At 36.2% G+C, this 24,281-nt stretch overlaps 1 protein-coding gene across 2 annotated transcripts in view; it reads right to left on the reverse strand.

The window, feature by feature from the left end:
* Positions 1-23,990, reverse strand: part of EIF3H (eukaryotic translation initiation factor 3 subunit H) — an 84,645-nt gene extending 60,655 nt beyond the window's left edge. For both annotated transcript variants that reach the window (XM_061171557.1, XM_061171556.1), the window contains exons 1-2: positions 23,824-23,990; positions 5,034-5,190 (exon numbers count right to left, since the gene is read on the reverse strand). In XM_061171557.1, coding sequence (XP_061027540.1) covers positions 5,034-5,190; positions 23,824-23,955 — 289 coding nt within the window. In that variant the 5' untranslated portion in view covers positions 23,956-23,990. The remainder of the gene's footprint in view (positions 1-5,033; positions 5,191-23,823) is intronic.
* Between the last annotated feature and the right edge of the window lie 291 nt (positions 23,991-24,281).

Genomic DNA, 24,281 nt, shown 5'->3' on the forward strand with positions numbered 1-24,281 from the left:
TATCATTCTGATACCTTCCAGGTGCACCAGAGAAACAAACACCTGATAATACCAGCATTTTCATTACAGTGCCCATAATACATTCTGGATGAGAGTCAATGTCAAGGGCAACATCTAGAAGAAATAAGTAAGAAACAAAAAGCTATCAATTTATGATGAAAAGAAGGAACTATCTTTAACTTTTGAGAGCAGGAAAATAACAAGAAAAAGTTATATATAAAAAAGAAGTAGTCAAACTTTCTTAAAGAACCAGACAGTAAAAAAAAAAAAAAAAAAATTCAGGCTCGGTGCCCATATGGTCTCTGTCACAACTACTCAACTAAGCCACTGTAGCAGGAACACAGCCACAGAAAATACATAAGTGAATGGGCATGAGAGTGTTTCAATAAAACTTTATACACAAAAGCAGGCCCACAGATCAAAATTTGCCAGGCCCTAATTTAAAACATCTCTCTTTTGGACCACAGATTAGAAATCTCAACTTCACATGAGGCACAAAAACACACAAACCAAAAAAACCCAACCTAACACAACTCGAAATACATAATCACTAAACTTATTAAATGTTCGGTGAGTATTTTACTTCCATAGGGTGAAAAGCAGAGGAAAAGATCCTTCCCTGAATAAATACTAATTTTAGCAAGCATATAATACCAGAATAGCAGTAAGCAAAACAACAGGCCTTTACTTTAGCATGATTTAAAATAATCAGCATGCAGGACTATAATGGGAAAATTTAGCTTTTATCAAGGTTTGATAAACATCTAATGGTGACTGCATACCAATGCCCATTAAGATAAATAAATGGGGACTTCCCTGGCGGTCCAGAGGTTAAGACTTCGCCTTCCAATACAGGGGGTGCGGGTTCGATCCCTGGTCAGGGAGCTAAGATCCCACATGCCTCTCCGCCAAAAAACCGAAACATAAAACAGAAGCAATATTGTAACAAATTCAATAAAGACTTTAAAAAATGGTTCACATCGAAAAAACTTAAATAAATGGATTAAGTGAGAGAACCTAAAATTTAAGACTACTACACGAGGCTATGAAGAAATACAGAGCATTGTCTTAGATTATTCACATATATAAGAAAAATGGCAGAACCTACTAGCTTCCAAAGGCAAACCAAGAAAATCTAATTCAAATTCAGTTGTTTTTCCCAAAAACAAATTTATGATATAGAATAATGATGCTCTGCACTCAACACCCTTTAATCACTGGCTTCTACTTCATTAAATTTCTAAAATCAACACCATTTTAGTGGGAAAATCATGGGATTTGGGACCAGGAACCCAAAGATCTCAATCCCTATTCTACCAATTGCCAGTTAAATGATTCTGGACAAGTTGGCCTCAGTTTCCTAATCTGGAAAATGGGACTGATAAAACCTTCAACTATGTAGAGTAAATGATTATAGGAAATGCACATATAATACACAGCAAACAATGCCCTGTAATTTTTTTTATTATTTAACATTAAATTGAAGTTTGTTCTAATCTTGGTGTTATTAAAGCATTTTTTAATGAGCTTCTTAAAGCACATGTTAATGAAAAGGTACAAAGGCCAATTATCTCAAGTCCATAAAAGAAGTCAGCTTCCATGGAGAACAGTATGGAGGTTCCTTAAAAAACTAAAAATAGAATTACCATATGACCCAGCAATCCCACTACTAGGCATATACCCAGAAAAAACCATAATTCCAAAAGACACATGCACCCCAATGTTCATTGCAGCACTATTTACAATAGCCAGGTCATGGAAGCAACCTAAATGTCCATCGACAGACGAATGGATAAAGAAGATGTGGTACATATACACAATGGAATATTACTCAGCCATAAAAAGGAACGAAATTGGGTCATTTGTAGAGATGTGGATGGATCTAGAGACTATCAAACAGAGTGAACTAAGTCAGAAAGAGAAAAACAAATATCGTATATTAACGCATATATGTGCAACCTAGAAAAATGGTACAGAGGAACCGGTTTGCAGGGCAGAAATTGAGACACAGATGTAGAGGACAAACATATGGACACCAAGGGGGGAAAGCGGCAGGGGGGGGGGGTGGTGGTGCTGTGATGAATTGGGCGATTGGGATTGACATGTATACACTGATATGTATAAAATGGATGACTAATAATAAAAAAAATTCTTTTTTTTTAAAAAGCAGGAAAAAGAAGTTAGCTTCCAATGATCAAGATCTAAAATTAGTCAGACATTTTGCTTTGTTCATCTACCATATTTGCACTGAACAGCTATTTCTTGCTCATATTCTAAATTGAGAATTTTATAAAACAAAATTAATTACCCAAGAAAGCCACGTGACAATGCAAACTGTTCAGGAATGGATTCTGCTCCCAACTGTGCCACTAACAAGGAAACTGAGTAAGTCACTTCAAATGAACCTCTCAGGCTCCTAACTTGTAAATCAAAGAAATTGTGCTAACAATCCCTGGTCTTCTCCCTTGTCTTCCAGATCTAAAATAGTTATTACTGAATTTTAATTAAGTATCTCCAGATAGGCTGGTGAATATGGGAATAGAGATAACTTAATACTGCCAAAACGGACTGAAGAGAAATCCCAACCATAATCCTATGTGAGTATTACAGACATTTAATATTAATATTACAGTAGTTCAAATGAAACAAGGAGATCCTGACTGGCTTAAAATAAAATAAAATGCATATTGCACGAAAGTTTTTTAATAATGCAAATACTTAAGTGCCTAAAATAAAACAGCCTTGGTTAGTTTCTAGAAGTATTATCTTAACGCAAAAAAGATGCGCAGACCAAACTGAAATATCAAGGTATTAACCTCAGTAAGAATATACTTCGTGTTATTAAATGTTCAAAGTACTATGAGGATGTGAAGTCAAATGAGATAACATTTTATCAAAGTTAAAGTTGATCAATTAAAAGTTATATAGAAAATGAATGATAAAAAGAAGTTTAAAAGACAATCTCATTTACAATAGCACCAAAAAGAATGAAATACTTCGGAACAAACTCAACCAATGCGGCACAACACTTGTACACTGAAAACTACAAAACACTGCTGAAAGAAAGTAAAGACGACACACATAAATGGAAAGACATCCAGCCTGTATTCATGGACTAGAAGATTTAATATTGTTAAAATGTCCATACTACCCAATGTGATGACAGATTCAATGTAATCCCTATCAAAATCCCAATGGCATTTTTTTTTGCAGAAATAGGAAAAAACCATCTAAAATTCGTATGGAATCCCAAAGGACCCTAAATAGCCAAAATAATCTTGAGAAAGAAAAACAAAGCTGAAGACCTCACACTTCTTGATTCCAAAACATATTACAAAGCAACAATAATCAAAAGAGTACGGCACTGGCATAAAACTCCTAGAAGAAAATACAGGGAAGAACCTTCATAACATTGGTCTTGGCAATGGTTTCTTGGATGTTACACCAAAAGCAAAGGCAACAAAACCAAAAATAGATAAGTCAAATTATATTAAAGCTTCTGCGCAACAAAGGAAACAAAAAAGTGAAAGGAACAAAACATCTACAAACCATATATATGAGAAGGAGTTAATATCCAGAATATATAAAGAACTCCTTCAGCTGAGCAACAACAACAAAAAAAATCCTAAAAAATTAGCAAAGGACTTGAACAGATATTTCTCCTTCTAAAGAAAACATAAAAATGGCCAACAAGCATATGAAGAGATGCTCAACATCACTAATATCAAGGAAATGTAAATCAAAACCACAATGAAAGATCACCTCACACCTGTCGGAATGGCTATCATCAATAAGACAACAAATAACAAGTGTTGGCAAGAAGATCGAGAAAAAGGACCCCTCACGCACTGTTGGTGAGAATGTCAACTGGTGGTCACTGTGGAAAACACTATGAAAGTTCTACAAAAAAAATTACATACAGAATTATCACACGATCCAGCAAATCCACTTCTGACAAGATTATATATCCAAGAGAACTGAAAATAAGATCTTGAAGAGACATTTGCAGCATTATTCACAGTAGCCAAGAGGTAAAAACCATCTAAATATCCATCAATGAATGAATGGAAAAAGAAAGTACAGTATATACATACAAGGGAGTATTATTCAGCCTTAAAAATGAAGGAAATCCTGCCATATGCTACAACACGAATAAGCTTTAAGGACCTTAAGCTAAGTGAAATAAGCCAGTCACAAAAAGACAAATACTGCACGATTCCACTTATAAGTGGTATCTAAAGCAGTCAACCTCTTAGAGACAGAAAGTAGAATGGTGGCTGCCAGGGGTTCGGGGAGGGCAAAAAGGGGAGGAGTGGTCAATGGATATGGAGTTTAAGTTTTTGCAAAATGGAAGTTCTAGAGATCTGCTGCACAACAAGTGGCATAAAGTTAACACTATTGTACACTTAAAAATAATTAAGCTGATAAATTTGTCTTAACTGCCATTAAAAAAAAAGGTATGTACAAAATGAGTTCTGAGAGTTCAGACAAGTGAGAAATTATTTTCAACTACATTTTTTTTTAAATCCTTTAGGATGCTGACCTTGGCGTTTGGGATGAGCTTTTAACTACTATTAGCCTTTGCTAACAAAGCAATTATACCTGTAGCACAAAAATAAAATGCTCCTGAAATGCTTAAGGAGTGTCGTCTTTCTAAAGTAGATAGCTCAACTCATCTTTTCTTAAACAGTAAGCCAAATACTATAGCAGGAAATGGGTGTTGGACACAATGACAATCCCTGTCCTTCACAATGTATTTGGCAAGCTGATTTCATAATGGGAAAGTTGACATCAGCACAGCTCCTATCCAAATTATCAGAATCACAAATTCCAAATAAGTAAAGGCCAAACTAGTGAAGTTTTTGATAATAAATCTTCATTTCAGAGAATTTGTATAATTTTTTTTTTCAAGAAACTCAGAACTAGGCTACCCTGATAGACTCCCAATAACAGATTATCCAAGGTTATGGTGAACATTGGATTAATAACCATTTGTGCGCACTGCAAAGACACAGTAAGACGAGTACCCTTACCTTCATCAAAGTCAGCATCATCTTCAGTGTGCTGGGGGAAAGGAAAGCAGTTGGTAATTTCAAGCCGATCTTCTACAACAAGGCCCAAAAGCACTCCTTGAACCACCTCAGTTCCCTGTCCTTCTTCTTGGTAATGTTTGATAATCTTTAATACCACCTAAAAGAAAAAAAACAGAAAGAAGCTTAAATACCATCTTATAGTTTACACTTCCTTTATTTCAAAGAAAAAATAAAACCTGCCTAACCAAATTCCTTACAAATCATTTCCTTTACCCTTACATAAATAATAGAGTCTTACATACTCTAAATGTACATCTGAAACTCTTGGAATTTGAAGACATGTCAAAAATGTCCATGTATAGCACTCACAACCTTCTAGTCAAGGCTCCCTAAAGGTCTGGCATCCAAGAGTTCCTTCAGTCAAATCAAACAACATCACCTCAACCTGAGATCATTACAAAGTGATCCTGTTAACCTTTGTTAATAGTAAGATAATTTCCTGCCACAGATGATAAAAGTATCATTAAAACACAGAGATAAAGACCTCAATTATCTGAACACCTAAAAGCAGAACCCTCTGACAAATTCTCAACACCTCAAGATGGTTCCTGAACAGAGCATCTAACTAATCAGAGGAAGCAACAATGGGAACATGTATCTATGAAGAATCTGCTTGGTAACAGAGAACACAAAGAGAACCCAGTCTCTAGCACTACCTAATTTTTCTCAACCAGAAGGATACACCAAATAATCTCTAATGGATTAGTCAGCTCTTACTATTACTCTCTCCTTTAATATTTCCATAAAGATAAAGAGGTAACATCATTGAACAGGCAATTAATTTAAAAGTTCACAGTAACAGCAACGATTAATAATTCCTACAACATGAGATTGGTAATACATTAATGGGCTTTGAATAGTGCTTGGCACATAGTATTTATTAATAGTAGTCTATTATTCAGTACAAGCCCATGGCCTGAAGACTAAAGGGCAATACAGTCTAAAATATAACGGAAAGTCCTCAGAGGGAAAAAATAAGTCTAACAACAAAATGATAATGAGTATCTTATTGATTAGCGTTTAATTTAAAACAAGTATATTATTGACAGAAATAAATCATTGGTAACCAGTTAGTAACACAGGTTACAATTATTGAACATCATGTGCCAGGCAGTATTCTAATTATTTTACATGTATTATCAATCATGTAATTCTCACAACTACCTTAGGGAAAAGGCATTATCATACTCATTTTACAAATAAGAAAACTGAAGCAGAGAGAAGTAAATGACTAAAGATCACACATCCAGGAAATGATAGAACCAAGATTTAAACCAAGTCAAACTCCAAAGCTCATGTGCATACTTTAACAAGGAGATGACTTTCATATCAGTAATTTAATAATTAAAACCATGAGTTAGGAACAGATATGAAGCAAAGACTCTGTGATGAACAGACCCAAAAAGACTTTACACCAGTGTAAGATCCAGACCTCCTAAGAACAGCAAGCTGTCAGCAGGGAAAAGAGCTTAATGTAGGACTGGCAGTACTAGCTGGTGTACTACTTCAGTGCTGTGAAGTGGCGAGAGTGTACAAACCTTACACATTCCTGTATAAAAGACCTCTCCACTTCTTGAAAGGCACAAAATGGGCTTAAGGGGTCATGCAGGAACAGGAATGATTTACAGCTCTAGCATTTATTAGCTGTGACCTTGGGAAAGCTATTTAATCTTCCTAAGTCTTAGACTTCTGACTTGCAAAATGGAGCTACTTCATAGCATTATTGACACTATTAAAAATGAGAAAATGTACAGTAAATACTTCACACAGGGTCTGCCGTGTAATAAATGCTCAATAAATCATCAATATTACTGACTATCAATAAAAAGAAAACAGAACTGTTTAATTCCTATTCAACTTGACTCTCTGCCAAGAACAATCATTTCACACACTTAAAGAACAGAAGAAACATGAATGACTAAGAAGGGATAAACAAAACTGATAAAGAGTTATCACAAATACACCTACCAACCTGTGTAGTTTACCTAGTTTCCTGGATACTTAACCCTATTAATGAGATCACTGAACCACAGTTGAAATCAAAGTAAATGAGAGATGCTAGAAGATATCTGAGCTTAACGTAGCTCTTTGCACAAATCCTAGAACTGATTCCTAACAGCTGGTTCCTGTGTGTGCAAAAAGGAGTATTGATGACTAGGGCCCAGCATAGTTTCACAAAAAGCCAGGCCAAAATAACCTTATTTCCTTTTATAAAGAAAATAGAGGTGAGAAAAAATAATTATTATGTTTAAAAACAAATAAGTTTAAACAAATAGTTTAAAATATCTTATGTTGAAACACTGTCTTCACTCTTACCAAAGTGAACTGTAAAGGGGTTGGGAGCAATGTAACCAAACAGCATAGCAGCCTGATATGCTTGTCCCAAGAATCAATGCAATTTATACAGCATCCACAGAAGTACAGTGCTCCAAGTAAAAGAAATTATTATCTCACTCTTTCTAGCATCGCTGACCTGTTAACAGCCAGTTCTCTATGACAATCAAGAGAAAATTTACCAGTAACAGTATTCAACTGAGCAACGGGAAAAGCACAGCGGTTTAACCATCGGCTAAACACAATCAACATGAATAAGTATACCCCAAAAGGGCTAATTATAAGAGAGAGAGAGTTTAACACTCTGTGATGAGAACCAGTTCAATGAATTCAGATCTCTCTCCACGCTAGGGACACTCACAAAGAGCTTCACTTTCCAAATAGTGAAGCACTAGAGGATGCGTCTTACTTTGAACGGCAAACTAAGGACCACAGGTGACAGTTTCAGGAAAGAGTATTTCAATTTTAAAGATGAAGTCTCTCTAGCATTTATGGCTGTCCAAAATAGAAGCCTTTAGAAAAGGCCTGGTGATCACTAAAATGGTCTTGCCAATTTAATAAAATCTGATGAAATAAAAACATTCAGAAAGAAAACAACTTTATCAAAACTCAGCAAACTCATTCTTCACTTTGACATCTTATAGCCTTCCTATTTCCTATATACACATTAAAATCTCAATTCTTTAGTTCAAAAAATAAGGTACTGGAATTGCATTACAAACTTCAGAGCAGGCTCACGTAGATGTCAAAAGGAAACTCCTGAGCAGAGGGAAACTTCTGACATTCTACCCACATAACCAAGAACTTACTGTGCACAGAAAAATATTCCACATGTTATCGGTATTTATAAGTAAGAATCCATGTACTGCTCATGGCCTCCCCCCTTAAATGTCCTCGTAAAAACGAAGGGATGCTTTTACTCACCGCATCTTCAACACCCAACACAGGTACTAGCACATAAAAAATACTCAAAATATGTTTGCTAAAGGAATGAATGGTAAACATTTATCAATCACTTATGTCAAGCACTCCACCAAGTGCCTCACATGCAATTACTCATTTAATCCTCACAATCACTCTATAAAGTCAGTAATATTATTTTCCCATTTTACAGAGGAGAAAACAGATAATCTGACATAGATTTATTAAATCAGGAAAGTGAGATTGACTTCTGACACCAAGGTACATTTAATTACTTACGTCACAGTAAATGAGTAACTTTAGGCTCCAAATATGTTTTTCATAACAAGGCTGAAACAGAATGCAGGGGCAACAGCTCTGGAAGAAGTCTCTGTAACTAAGTTGTAGACGCAGGGTTTCTGCATGGAGTAAGAAAAGTTCAGTGAAGGATTTACAGGGACCTGCAGCAAAAAGACTGAGGGAATGGTACTGGTGGTCACATTTTTTGTGCCCTGACAACAAGAAGTAGCATGAACAGGAAACTGCCACTGATTGTAAGAATGCGATTCAGCTCTTTATCTTTAGCAGCACTATCCTCACAAGCCACAAGATGGGAACGTTCCACCACACATGTCCTGTTTCAGTCATGCTCACTGGCCTTTCATTTTTCTCTCCCTCCAACCAATCATATGCTTCTGTCCATAAAACAGTGCTGATATACTCTTAATTAATCCTGTTTATTGATGTCATGCTACCTGTCCTGACTCTTGAAAGCAAGGTACATGGAAAGCTTCATAGCTCCCCAAAACAAAAACATACCCCTCTATTATATTTTGTTTATAAGCATCACAAATGTTCTTAGCGTATCAAAATGACCTGGGGAGCTTTTTTAAATAAATGAAGAGAGGTCTTCACCTTGGCTACATATGACAGCCATCAGTATTTTTAAAATACTGATGTCTGAAACCCAATCCCTGAAAATCAGAGTTAGTTAACCTGGGTTGGGGTTCCTATACTGTTTTTTTGGGTTTGGGGTTTTGTGGGCTTTTTTTTTTTTTGGTTTTGGTTTCTATTTTTGTTTTTAGATTCTCCAGGTGATTCTAACATCCTACTTCATTCTAACTTTTAATGAGGTGGTATGGACCAGCCTTCCTTTTTTGTTCTGTTTTTTGCTGTTTTTTTTTTAATGAGGTGGGGTTTTTTGTTTTTTTTTTTGGCTGTGTTGGGTCTTCGTTGCTGTGCGCAGGCTTTCTCTAGTTGCGGGGAGCAGGGGCTACTCTTTGTTGCAGTGCACGGGCTTCTCATTGACGTGGCTTCTCTTGTTGCGGAGCACGGGCTCTAGGCACACGGGCTCAGTAGTTGTGGCATACAGGCTCAGTGGTTGTGGTACATGGGCTTAGTTGCTCCGCGGCATGTGGGACCTTCCCAGACCAGGGCTTGAACCCGCGTCCCCTGCACTGGCAGGCGGACCCTCAACCACTGCGCCACCGGGGAAGTCCTTTTGTTCTGTTATAACTTCTCAGGTGATTGCAATGCCCTCAACTGGTTAAACCACAAGTTTTCTTTCCTGTTTTAAGACTCCCTGTGTTGCTAAAAAGTGAGTACACTGAGAAATACAGACCCAAGAATGAACCTTTAATTTATAAAAGCATAAAGAGAAGCTCAAGCCCTACCTGGAAGGATCCCTACAATAAAAAAATGAGAGGAAAGGTAATGTGAGCAGTTCATCTGAGAAGTATTCACGTGTCTATTAGCAGAGTAAAACTTACTCTTTATAGCTTGACCCCATATTTATGACTACTTATGAACTAGTGCCGACCAGGTTCCTTTATCCTATAAATTAGCAGGTAAGTGAAGATTCTTCTACAAATTATGCCTTACGGGACAGAAACAAACTGGCCAGCAGAATCTGAAATTACCAAATTCTTCTACACCTCCTTAACATTGTCATATTCTGAGTCTAAATGCTTATTAACCTCCTTGATACGCCCTGCACAGTAAGTACTGCTCTTGGAATAGGTCAACAGTCTCTAGAACCATCTCCTAGCTTTCTGAAGTGTGCATGTTCTCAGGATGGGCAAATCTTGCCAAAGAATCTCAACCTGCAAGACAGTAAACAGACTTCCTGTCTGCTGGAAGTACCCTAGAGGAACCATTTTTTCCTACTATTGTTTACTATTCAGTGCAGACAATTTGAAAAAGCAAAGCAGACTATTTCTAATCTCCAATGAACAAAATACTATTTAAGTGTCTGGCATTTAAAAAAAAAAATGAAAACCTAACTTTGCCCAAAAGGCTAAAAGCAACACAGAATTTAACTTCCAAGACAGAAAGTATTCTCAATACTATAGAATAAAATATAATAATCTAAAATATCTAAATAAATTAATTATACCAGAAGTCAATCAACCTAAACTTCGAGTTAATTAATAAGCATGATGGGTTAAATCTTCCATCCTTCCTGAAAAGGAACACTTAGCAGAATCTCTAATCAAAATCACATCAGAAACTTTCAGTTCCATACCAGGGAACAATTTAAATCTGACCAAAATAAAGATTATGCTTTCTGATGAATTGGAGTAATTTTCTATCAAATATGATGTCTACAAAGACCCGTTACTACAGAAAAACTTGGAAGTCCTGCACAGAATCACCAGAATTCTGTTCTTTTCAGTTTCTTTCATTCACTCATTAAGCCATTCACCCAGATATTTGCTGAGTGACTTCTACAGGCCAGTTATAGCAATGCCAGGCCCTGTGAATATGAAACTAAATCAAATACATAAGGCCTTTACTTTCATGGGGCTTATATTTTAGAACATCAGTTCTCACATATTTTGATCAAAGGGCCCTTTTAACACTCTTAAAAACTACTGTGGACCTCAAAGAACTTTTATATTGATATTTACATATGAAAATTCAAACCAAAAAATGTTCAAAATACCTTATTCACTTAAAACAATAAATGCATCACAAACTAACTTAAATTACATTTTTATGAAAAATAACTACTTTCCAAAACAAAAAACTTAATCAGGATACAAAAATGACATTGTTTCACATTTCTGTAAAACATTTACCTTTTCAAAAACAAATTTTAACCAGGATAGGAGAATGACACCGTTTTATAGTTTTGTAAATCCTATTAATGTCTAGCTTAATAAAAGACAACTGGATTCCCCTATCTGCTTCTGCATTCAGTCTTTTACATAACACATCATGTAGCATCTGAAAACCTCCATTAAACACTCATGAAAGAATGAGGGTAAAAGTGACAAATAATGTTTATAGTTATTAAGAAAATAGTTTAGATCTCGGACACCCTCTAAAAGAGTGTTGGGGATTCTCACAGTTTAAGAACCACTATTCTAGAATGACAATTAATTAACGTGCTTATACATTGTTAAAAGCACCATGAAGAAAATAGAGAAATGTGCTGTTAGCTAGGTTGATCTGGAAAGGGCCTTTCTCTGAGATGACCCCTGAGCAGAGAGCTGAAGAACAAGCAGTCAGCCCTACGAAGAGCTGGGTGAAGTGAATATTTGCCATCTATGGGTTTTAAACACTAGTTCAAAAAAATACTAATATTTGCTTTTCATAAAATATACAAGTTGTATTTTAAGGGAACAAAAAGGCCTAAAGAGGGATGAACAGTAGGGTGGGAGTAGTAGTACACTTTCATGTTTTTACCAAAAGCTCTGGTATATAAATAATAAACCCAATCTCCTAGCAGACTCAGTTACATCCTAAGATACTACTACATAATTCAAAACTAACAATCTCACATCATTTTTGTTGATGAATTATGAAACAATATGTTAATAAAATCCTTTCAGGAAAGGTCTGCCATGGCTTTTATAATCAGCAATATTTCTAATACCACTGTCAAGGTTAATCTTTACCTGGTAAACATACATCTACGAAGTTACCACCCAAAATTCTTCTAATCAAGGTAGCAACTCTAATGAAGTTCAAAGTTAAAAAGTAATTTAAGAACTGAATCTAGAACTTTCAGGCCTTGCAATATACGAATACGAAGTACCTCAACCCCCTCTACTCCTGTGTGCATGTAGAAATGATGAATAAGCTGCATTTCTGAAAAGCTTAACTAGACAGTCAACCAAGCTAGAAGAGAAAACTCACAGACCAGAGCATTAACCCTGTGAGCTAACACAGCAGTATCCAAAGGTACATCAGACCTAGATACAATCCCCAAGGGCAAGGAACTGGTCTGCAGCCCAATCTCTGTCCTGGGTCAGCAGATGGGGTCTTGACTTGTTTGACTCAAGGAAGTGGAAACTAAGACCTTTCCAAAAAGCTAGAGCTCCATGAAAATTGTTGGTGGAAAGATAGAAAACAGTAATTGCAAATATCGTATAGTTAAATATAAACTTACTACATGATCCAAATTCCTACTCCTCAGAATTTACCCAAGAAGAATAAAAACATATTCACACAAAGATATGTTCACAAATGTTCACAGTAGCACTATTCATAATAGCCAAAACCTGGAAGCAACCCAAAAGTCTACCAAACACAGGTGGATAAACAACTGCAATAGGCTATCCATTCTATGGAATACTACCCAGCACTAAAAAGGAACAAAGTATCAATACAACAACAGGGAATCTCAAAAACATTATACTGAGTGAAAGAAGTCAACAAAATGCTATGTACTATATGACTTCCTTTATATGGAATTCTAGAAAAGGCAAAACCACAGCTGATAAGTGGTTGCCTTGGGGCCAAGGTGAGGGGGAGGATACTGAGAGCAGAAGGTCACAAATAACTGTATAATTGTGGTTCCCATTATATAATTATTTACAACTACTAAAGTTCATCAAACTGTACATTTAAAATGAGTGGGTTTTATTGTGTATAAATAATACCTTAACTTTAAAAAACTGTATGTACTTTTAAAATGTCTATATGATGAAGAAACAATTCATATGTACCCACTCCAAATTTTATCCCCAATTTCAGAGTTCAAAGATCCCCTGAAATGCTATAAGGCCCAAGGAACTAGATTAAGAACCACTGCTATATTCTGACATTATTTATATTTTATATGTGTATATATAAACTCAAGTTTAAAATAACTCAAGTTTATAATAAGTCTAAGTAATCAAAAATAAATCAAAATAAATCAAAAATAAATCTGTATTATTTTAGAAGTCAAAGTATAACATTCAGAATTTTTCTGTTAAAGTATTTTAGAATTTAATGAGATTAATTAGGTAATTAACAGACAATTTCAGTTACCTAGAAAAATCTGTTTATGTAAAACTAATTCACCAGAAATTGGATGTTTACATGTTTACAAACACACACCCCAAAAAAAAAGACATGGCTAAAAAAAGAATCCACACTACCCAAAATTCTACATTAACAAGTATACTTCTCCAAGTCTATAAACCCTCAAAGCAAACATTCAAACCTGAAGGTCACAAATGAACTTGAAGAGATCTAAGAACCTCTTAAAATCAAATGCAATATTTTGTGTCTACATACTTAAGGGCATTTTCTTGGAAAAAAGGTCCATGGCATTTGCCAGATTCCCAGAGGCCCATGACACACAAAGGGTTAGAAAGAGTTTTAAAAAGTAGTAATAAAAATGTATTATATACGTGCAGTTATGCATTTATGTTTGTATGAACAAGAATGGTGTGGAAGGACATACCTTTTCTTCTATAAATCATTGTATTATTTACTTAGTCTTAATAAGCATGTATTTGTTTTTAATTCAAAAAACATCAAATAAAGAAAAAATTAAGGGAAATGATTTTAAAATACAGCAATCACTGCAATTTACTGTATGGAGTTGCACAAAGAAGAACAAACTAATTTAAATTCCTTTTTTGACAGTGCTCCTAAGTTGACAGAATGGTATGGACATAATATATCTTGATTTTAGCATGTTCTTTGGGGTACATTGAAAAAAAATATGGACTGAATGAAGCATGGTTAAGTGGCTCTGAAAGGAAAAGAAAAAGAAAAAATCCACACACTATAAGCCTGAGCACCTGCTGACTTTAAATTCTAATCTCTTGTTGATGCGGTTACTCTTCAACTCAATTCACAGATGTCGCTGCACACATACAAAAATTACCAGAAAATATGCATATGTACACACCATCAAGGTGAAAGAGGTAACTTCTAGAAACATAGACTGGTTTTCAACAAGCGGAGAGATCTGTTTAAGAGAAGCCTAACCTAAGCCAATTATAAATCAGCAAAATATCAATTGAAACTTTGTGCAAACTTATGGCAATAAATCTTCCCCAGGAAAAGCAGCAGGTTTCCCACTGTCTCTGTACTACACATAAAAAGGATCTGTTGAAAGCCCAGTTTAAAAGATTTGGGACCTAAGTAGTTCCAAATTGTTAGAACTATACCATCTATCATTTTTAACCTTCTTTTATAAAGCTGAGCTCATAAGGACTGCTCTGAGGTTGCAACCTGTACTGTGCACCTAGGGTAAACAAACACTGAATCTATTTGTTCATCTTGTTAGAGTTCACAGATAAGAAATGTTGACATTATTAAAATGTTTTACCATTAAACCTGATAATAAAAAAGGTAAAAGTAGTGGTATTTAGTGATCACAATATTATTTTAGGTAGGTTCTACTAAATATTATTAGACTCTGGTTATAGGAAGATGCTATTATCTAAAATAGACATAAAAATCATTTATAACAGTGCTTCTCAAACTACAAGCAGCGAAGAACTCATTTTCCTCCCGTCCACCACAGACCAATATTTTAGTCAAAGAATAAAAATTACTTACTAGAAAGTGAAAACATATTTTTAAAGACATAGAGAACACAAGCCCAGGGGTCACAAGCTTGGCTACAAAGCAATATTAAACTGCTGTCAAAGTTTCTAAAGACTCAGTCTGAATCCCGTGCTTGTCTCAGGCAGACCAGTAACAGTTCACACTTAATCAGCACTGGTTTATAGAAACTGTAACGTGAGGTAGGTACAGTTCTCTCCCAACTCCAGGAGTGGAACATTGAGGGTTTATAATCAAACACTTCCTAATTTATGTCACTGATAACGAAGTCTCTCAAAATATAACATTATCTCAATAGATGTGAACTCTAAACTGTGTAGCTATCAAACCCATAGCTTCCCCCCAACCCCCGCTTGCTACAGGAGAGGACAGGCACTTGCTGGGCTCAGACCACTATTCTCTTAGTTTTGATTCTATTCTGAACTCTGTATTTTTAAAAAGGGTAAAAACAAACTCATTTCAGCAGCAGAACTCCACTTTGAATCACATGCTCTGTAAGACAGAGGTAAGACAGTAAATCATTTATCGAGTGAGCGAGCCCAGCTGAAGCCCCAACCTGCAAACCTTGATTTGCTGTCTTCCATTTGTTGTCTAGTACACAGTAACTCTAGAATTAATCTTTATTTTTGTGGAAAAAAAATAATGTTCAAGTGAGAGAGAAAACTTTAGTAAAAGCTTAAAATTAATTCTTTCAAGTACACATAAATGTGAACCTCTGGTCTGTACAAACAGGAAAACCATATAGCATAGTTTAGTCTGGGCACTAGAATTCAAAATTAAGCTTGAGCGCCAGCTCCATGGCCTTAAGCAGGTTACCTTACCACCTATCTCCTATGGAGATAAATCAGTCAGTACCTCTTCTCACAGCATAGTTACAAGGATTAAAAAATAACCCACCCAAAGTACCTATCACACTGTGCCTAGTAAAGCCTCAATAAACATTAGCTACTATTACAACTACTATTTTACAATAAATATTTTACCTAATCTCTTTCATTCATCCATCCATCTATCTATCCCACAAAAATTTAGTGAGTGACTAGAATATGCCAGATACCCTCATGGCACTTACCCTTGTCTCCTCAGAATGTTCAGAGTCTATTCCTCAGAGATTTTTTTCGGTCTTAAAAGATATAAATACGACTTATTAAAAATCAGCCACCTAACGCCAAATTTCCATTTTTGTTAAGACTTATCAGGCATCTGTACCTAGAGCTATCTCTTATAACAACCAGTACCACAGGGTTTCAGGACAAGATTTTTTAATCTGCATTAAAAAGTCAAGAGTGTGAGTAAATTGATTAATTGATTTATTCAAAATATTGTGTATATGTGTATGGATGGATGGATGTAAGTTTCCTTAAAAACATCATTATCTTTGCTAAAAATAAAGACTAGATCCACTACAAGAGTTTCTTAAAAGTCTGAAATAAAAAGGTAAAGCCCAAACTGCACCAGTTGCTAGCCAGACAGAAGAGGTCAGACAGGATGCATGATTCCTAGCTGGCTTTATTCCAGTTTTGTAGATTCTGGGAAGTAAGGTCCACAGCCTGAACTTCTCACATCAATCACCGTCAAAGAACAGCTATTACTGTAGAAGAATTTTAGTCTCAAAGAACCTGTAATGCCACAGAATCTCCCCTTAGCATATTCTGTAAAGTCAATATCTAGACTTTCATTTAATTCTGGCTTCTCTCACTGACTGATCTGTGAACTTGGCAGTTTTCTTATTTGCTTAAGCCTGGATCATTTTTTCTAACACTGAACAAAGAAGGTAGTTACTGCCAAAATGTAAATTCAAAAAACAGAAAGCAGCATTAGTCTTAAATTTAACACATTTTATGGCTCAAGTGGGATGGGGTTCCATTTCATAACTGGCTGAGTCAAATAATAAATAGGATTTAAATCACTGCTGTTAAGTTTTGATGTGAAAGAAATTCAAGTAACTTCAATAAGAAAAAAAAAAAAGATATTTTGCTCCTGACACATATGGGATTAGTTACAATGTTCCAATACACTTAACCAATATTGCTTCTATAATATTGCAGTTGAAAGACCGTATTTCATAATTATTCTCTTGAATCTAATGCTCACTGATGGTCCACAGTTTTAAAGTTAAATCAACTATTAATTGTTGGGGAAAGGGGAAGAAGGACAACGCAGCCTCAAGAAATTCAACAGAATAGCTCTGCTCTCATCATAAAAATTAGTCATCAGAATGTACAATGATGCAATCAAACATACAAATGTATAATTTCAAATAAATGTTAACTGAGAAGGATATTTAACTTATAATATTAAATTTTTACTTTACCAACTCAATATACATAACCAATAAGCAAATTTTCCCACATATAGCTAGAAGATAATTTTCCTAAAGTAAAAGGCTTAGCTGGAACAAAATTCATTTCCCCTCTAACACAAAACAAACAAAATTTCAAAGCTGTTATAAGCTGTCTGCTTCCCAACACAGTTTAAGTTTATTATATTCAGGAGCATGAACCACTGCTTAATTAGAAGGCCTTAAGGTGATTTTTAGGTGCTTCGATTACAGTTTGTTTCTGCTTCCTTAACAGGAGGCAATACTTGCCAAAATAGGTCCAAAAGGAAACATTCAAAAAGAGTAACTGTGACTGCCCCTGAGAAGAGGGTGGTTGAAGATAGGAATGAAAGTGACAGTTTCTTTTCACTACCTACTCTTTTTTGCGTTTTGATTTGTGTACCATGTGTACCCAGAGAAATGGCTGTGTTTAATTAAACAGGTTTAATAAATTAAAAGCACTTCAACTTTCCAGCATAAAAACTATACCATAATAATCCCAGGGGGAGGTGATTATTCACCTTCTTTATCCTCAAGAGGTCCTTCAGAACAAAACTGAAGGTTATGCATTTCTGTACAAAATCTAAAATGGGTTTTCTTCTACCCAAAAGAAAAAGATGTTGGTTTTGTTTTCAAGGCTACCCTTAAACCAAACTTGAAAACAGTATATCTACAAGCTCTCATTTGGAGGCTACAAACAAAAGGTAAAGAGGATCTTAAAAGTCAGGCTGTAAAGTTTGATTTTATTTTGTGTAATGAGAATTTTTCCACGGAGTTTCTGCATTCTAGGACCACAGCTACTAAGTAAGTGACTTTAAGAGAATCCAAGGGAAACCCTAAGGAACAATCAAAGATAATACCAGAAGACTGGGTGACTTGGGCAGATCTGTGAGTGTTATCACTATCAGACAGGAAATGTTTACTGAATTGATGAATCACTGTAACAAGCATACTAACATGCATACTTAATTTTAAAAATAAAGACTAAGATTTTTAGAAACCATAACTTTCAGGTGGCAATGGTGTCAAGAAACAGCACTGTATACTCTGTAAGTGGGAAAGCACACTGAACTATACAACTGTCTGGAGAGCAGTTTGGCAACACGCTTAAAAATGTGCACAGCCACCTTTAACCCATTAACTTCAACTATAGATATTTATTAAAGCATTGGAGAAACACTAGAAGAGAAAATTCCAAACTCTTAATAGTGTACCCACCCTCAAGTTACGAGCTTATAAACTAATTTCCTTTGTGTTTTTTATATTTCTCCAAATTTTTCTTACTATGAATGTATACCATTTTTTGTTTTCTAAAACATCCAATTTTAGCACATTACTGCTATCCCATAGATAAACATTTGCTACTTATATCAAATGAAACTAGTTGGGGACAGGGATAGAAGGTAAAGGTATTGAGAAAAAAAAATGTTTCGTATTAATCATCATGATACAATGAATACCTGTAGCATTTAGGTACTATTTGGGAGGAAAATAAATCCTTAAAATTTTATGCCAAAATACAGTTGATATTCAGAATCAAATAGTAAAAAAGTTTTATATTTTGAGTAAGTTAATACTGAGTTACCACTATTTTGCTAAATCCATTTTTTTTTTCTTGTATGCTTGGGCTTGGTACCAACATCAATAAAACTCCAGAATACGGCTCTGGTGTATACCAGTACGCACTTCAGCCCTTCAGTTTTGATGAAACAAGTACAGTTTGTCATCAAATAGATGGATATGTAAATTATACTATACTTTGCTATCAAGTCTAATCTTTACAGGAGATAACCATTTTATAGAACAATCTTCTACAAACAGTAGTTTGCAGGGGGAAAAGATAAAGTTATTTTCTCTTTAAGTATATTTTCCCATATCCTGCCAAATGAAATAATATCCAAGTACCGTAATTTAAATATTTTACAAAAACAAAATTATGAACTAATTTCCCAGAGAAAAGCAAATGCAACCAAGTTTTCATGTAGTGCTGAAATCAGGAACTTTTATCTAAAAAACCATCTAAAGGAGACTTGGTAAAGTAAAAGTAAGAGTATCTGACCACAAAAATAAGAACTGGCAAACACCCTCTTCAAAGCCTAATGATTTATAGAGGCTTTTCTCCCCAATATCGGTGCTAAAGGCCCAGAAAAAGGTTGCCAAGGCTTAAAATATCTGGATAAACTTATGAAATCCTGGATAATAAGATCAGAACTTCTAATTATACAGGAGCTAGCTGAAGCCAAAGGTGACAAGAAAGCAAAAGATAAAAAACCAGTAGTCTGATGTAAAAGACTTACTGTGCCCACACCTTTTAATGTCGAAGCAGGCATTTGCAAAGTGATACATGCCATTTCATCTAGACTGCAACAACTACAGTTTAAATTTCTCATTATAGTCCATTTACTTGGTCAGGCATCCAGTTTGGAATCCCACTGTAACTAATACCAACTATTAAAATCAATCCCAGCCAGTAAAACTGTTACTGACAATGATTAAACATCAGTAGGAAATTTTATATGTTAAGCTTTTATTTATTACAGTAGGAAGGCCATGCCTTATCCTCACATTAAAGCAGAAGAAACTAAGGTCCAGAAATGCTATTTATTAAATCATCTCCACGTGAAATACGACGTATGCTAAGCTCCTTCAATCATCCCCACAAAGCTACAAGGAACAACACTAATATAGCTCGTCACCAATGGTGTATATGCCATAAACACAGGAAGCAAGCACTGTCATGAAGTTTTTTTAAAAAAGGAAATGGATTTCAACAAGCTTTCTTGCCTTAAGGGAAAGAAACAATGCCCAGGATGTCTGCAGGGTTATCCAAACCTTGGAAGCAACCTGAGATGAAAAAGTCAGATGGACTTAGGTTTGCCTACCTAAGGCAGGTAAACTACCTTACTTAGGGATACCTACTAGTACTCCTCCTGACTCTCCTTAATATACAGTAAACCTTTCAGTAACAGCATACGATTACACGCCAAGATGAGCAACACAGCTGTCACCACAAAAAGTTCAGAGAAAGGAAGAGATCGATGTGGCCCAGAGCAGTACTACTCAAACATTAATATGCTATAAATTACCTGAAACAGTAGATCAGGAAAAATTCTGAAATACTAAATTTCTGCATTTCTAACAAGCTACCAGGCAAGGCCAATTCTGCTTGTCTTGCTGGTCCTTGGACCATACTTTGAGTATCAAAAGTATAATGTACATAAGAAAGGTAAGATTCAGCCTGGTTTGGGGGGAACAAGGTGGGTTTTTACATGAAAAGTCCAATAGGAAGAATTAGCTTGATCTGCTCTAGGAACAATGAGACCACTTGACTACAATGAAGACTCACTCATCCATTCTACAAAGATACACTGAGCACTGACTCTGCACAATGTACAACAAAAGACACACTGACAAGCCTATTGAAATGCACAATTAAGATTATTGAGAGATATCATTTCACACAACGAAAACAAGCCATCTAACTGTCCATTAACATTTAGATGAGGAAAATTATGTTCTAGTCATACAATGAAATGCTATATAGTAATGAAAATGAATGAATTATAGCTCCTCACTCTAGAACAGAATAATCTCAAAATCATGGTATGAGATACGCATACATATGATTCAAAACACAGGCGAACATATACTATGATTTAATTAATATTTCATTTTTTTATTAATATAAACAGAACAAACTAAACAAATTGGGAATACTCTGTGTGGTGAAGCTATAGAGAAAACTAAGAAGTCACTGAAACAAAGCTCACAAGAGTGATTATAGGTTTCGAAGAAGGGATGGGAGAAAAGGATGAAACAGGGGAAGGGGCTTCAAAGATACTCATAATGTTCTATTTCTCAAGTTAAATGCCAGGTAAGTGGATGTTTACTTTGTGATTATTTAAATTATGTACTACAGACACTATTTTGCATGTATAATATATCCTGTTTTTTTTGTTTTTTTTTTTACAGTTCTTTGATAATGTTATCAATGACCTTTTTAAAAACTAAGTCAGGGACTTGGTGATGGCAGATTCTAGTAGCAGTGAGTTAAAAAAGAATGGAAGACCACGAATATAGACAAATTCTTTAACCACTGACTTCAAGGAAAAAAGTGGGGACTAAGAATGAACACAAAATACTAAGCAAAAAGAGACAGGGCTGAACATTTCAATATGGGAAAGTCTGACAATGGTCACATGTTAAGAGAAAGGTAACATTAAAGATACAGAAAAAATTGATGAAACAGGACTAAAGCTTAGTTAGAAAGGAAAGGCTCAAGAAAAAAAGAAGAAAAATTGACCTTGGCCATTACCAAGACACTGGAAACAAATGTGATTAAACATGAGGCTAACCAAATTAGTCCTGTGTGGCTGGAATGAACCGTTCCTACGTAGAAGCTTGGAAATAGTAGCAAATAAATGTGAACACAAAAGCAACGACAACATCTTGGTGGGCCTTGAATTCATTGCAAATTCAATTCACTAAAAACATTTCAAGGGACTTCCTTGGCAGTCCAGTGGTTAAGACCCTGAGCTCCCACTGCAGGGGGCACAGGTTCAATCCCTGGTCGGGGGAACTAAGATCCCACATGCTGTGCAACGCGGCCAGGAGGGAAAAAAAAAACCATTTCAAGAGGAAAGTTAACAAGGTCTGAACGTTCACATTAAGTGAATGTTTTAATAAAAGTATGCAGGCTACGAAAACAAGTCAAGATGCCATTAATATAATCTTTATAAAAGAAGATATCGGGACATGAAACAGGAGCAGTACAAAATTCATCAGTTTATCCTATCTATGTTAATTAACCTGTTCAGTTTTGGGAACAGGTGAAAAACCATAATCCCTGCCTGCCCTCAGTAGCTTACATTCTAGTGGAGGAGACAAACAAGAAAGCAAACAAGACAATTACAGGCAGTAGAAAATACTACGAAGGAAATAAAGGTGATGTATGAAGAGTGATGGGGATGGGGCTATTTTTTACCGGGTTGTTAGGCAAGGCCTTTCTTGAGATGCTGACATTTAAGCCAATACCTAAAGGCTCAAAAGAAGCCACGGAGAAGGAAGAATATTTGAGAGAGTATTTCAGGCCGAGAAAACAAAACTCTGAAAGCTCATTGTGACTGAAGCCTAGAAGAAAGTATGAGGTGAGTTTGAAGAAAGAGACAAGAGTAGCAGGACCCTGAAGTCTGTATAAGAAGTCTGTATTTTATTGTAAGTAGATGTGGTTGGAGGCATAGAGATGAGCAGCAGATGAATTTGATATATTTTGAAGGTGAAACAAACAGAATTTGCTGAGGGACTGTATGCTGAGGGTAAAAAAAAGAACATGCATACATTAATCCCTAGGTTTTGACTTTTTCAAATGGAGAGATAGTAGTTCCATTTATTAAGATGGGAGAGACTGAGGTAAGATTAATGAGTGGGAGAGAAGGAGAGGGAGAGTCAATAATTTTATTTTGGACACGTTAAATTTGAAGTACCTATGAGATATCCAAACAGTGATAGCAAGCAGGCAGTTGGATATATAAGAGTGGCATTCAAGAACCAAGTCTGGCAAGAAATATAAATCTAGGAGTTATCAAAATACAAATAATATTTAAAGCTTTGAAAAGGGGCCTTAAAGAAAGTCTACCACTGTAACTTCTACAAATAATAACAGCAGCAGCTAAAATTAAATGGTAACACGTTTTACCATTTAATTTACCAAGCACAAAGAGATTAAGTAACATGCCCAATGTCATTCAGCTAATTTTAGAGCTGGATTCCAACCCAAGCAGTCTGACTCCAGAGTTGTGCTTTCATCTACTTTGTCAAAGGAAGTAGAAGCCTAAACCCAAATCCTGAGGCACTCCAATGTTCACAGATAGGGAAAGGAGAAGCCAACATAAAAGATATTTATTCCAATTACGCGGTTTCAGGTAAGCGCTGAACCACAGGCTCAAAAGTGGCTACAAAGTAAATCTCCACCTGTGAAGTTACAGATGTCAGATCCCAGCAGGGAAGCAATAAAGTTTACTCTCCCCTTCCAAAAGCCCTAGAGTCCTAGATCCTTCTCGACACCTCCGTCACCTACTTGTCTCCCAGAAGAGTCATTCTCCAAATACCCTCTCCCAGGCATCTCAAAACAAGACCCCAAGAATCTGTCACACACACACCCTAGCCTAGGTCCCTTTTCTCAGCCCTCACCTCCCCCATCAGATAGAAGAGAAGGCGGCCGCGTCTCCAGAGCAGAAAGTGAAGATAAAAAAAGGTTTTAGGGAAAAACCTTGGCCCAGCCTCAGCAAGCCCAGAGGGGAGGCTGCCGGGAAGCACGTCTGGCGGAACCGGGCTGGGAACTGAGCTCCCCACGTGGGCCTGGTGAGACAGAACCCCACTCACCAAGCCATCTATCTGCACTTGCTTCACGGCTGAATCTCCGGACCCCCCTTTGCCTTTGCCTTTCCCTGCAGCGCCGGTGGTGGAGCTGGAAGAGGTGGCCGCAGAGCCGGTGCCTTCTTTGCGGGACGCCATCTTTCCAGCCGGACAGGAAAAGAGAAAAACGTGAGTAACCGGAAGCGGAAGTACAAGCTTCACGTGACATCAGGCGCAGTCTGGCGTTCGAGAGGCGGAGCTCTTAGGAAAGGCCGGGGGAGGCCCCGCCTCCTTTCTCACTTCCAGTCACATTCTTCGGCAATGGAATCCTCTGGACATGCGCGTTGTGCGTTTGCGACTTTCAGAAAGCTTTCAGAAAGGCAAAAATGGACTTTTTTTTTTAGCTGTGTTGGGTCTTCGTTTCTGTGCGAGGGCTTTCTCTAGTTGCGGCGAGCGAGGGCCACTCTTCATTGCGGTGCGCGGGC

The sequence above is a fragment of the Eubalaena glacialis genome, chromosome 17 (assembly GCF_028564815.1).
Source record: "Eubalaena glacialis isolate mEubGla1 chromosome 17, mEubGla1.1.hap2.+ XY, whole genome shotgun sequence".
In the NCBI taxonomy this organism is placed as follows: Eukaryota; Metazoa; Chordata; class Mammalia; order Artiodactyla; family Balaenidae; genus Eubalaena; species Eubalaena glacialis.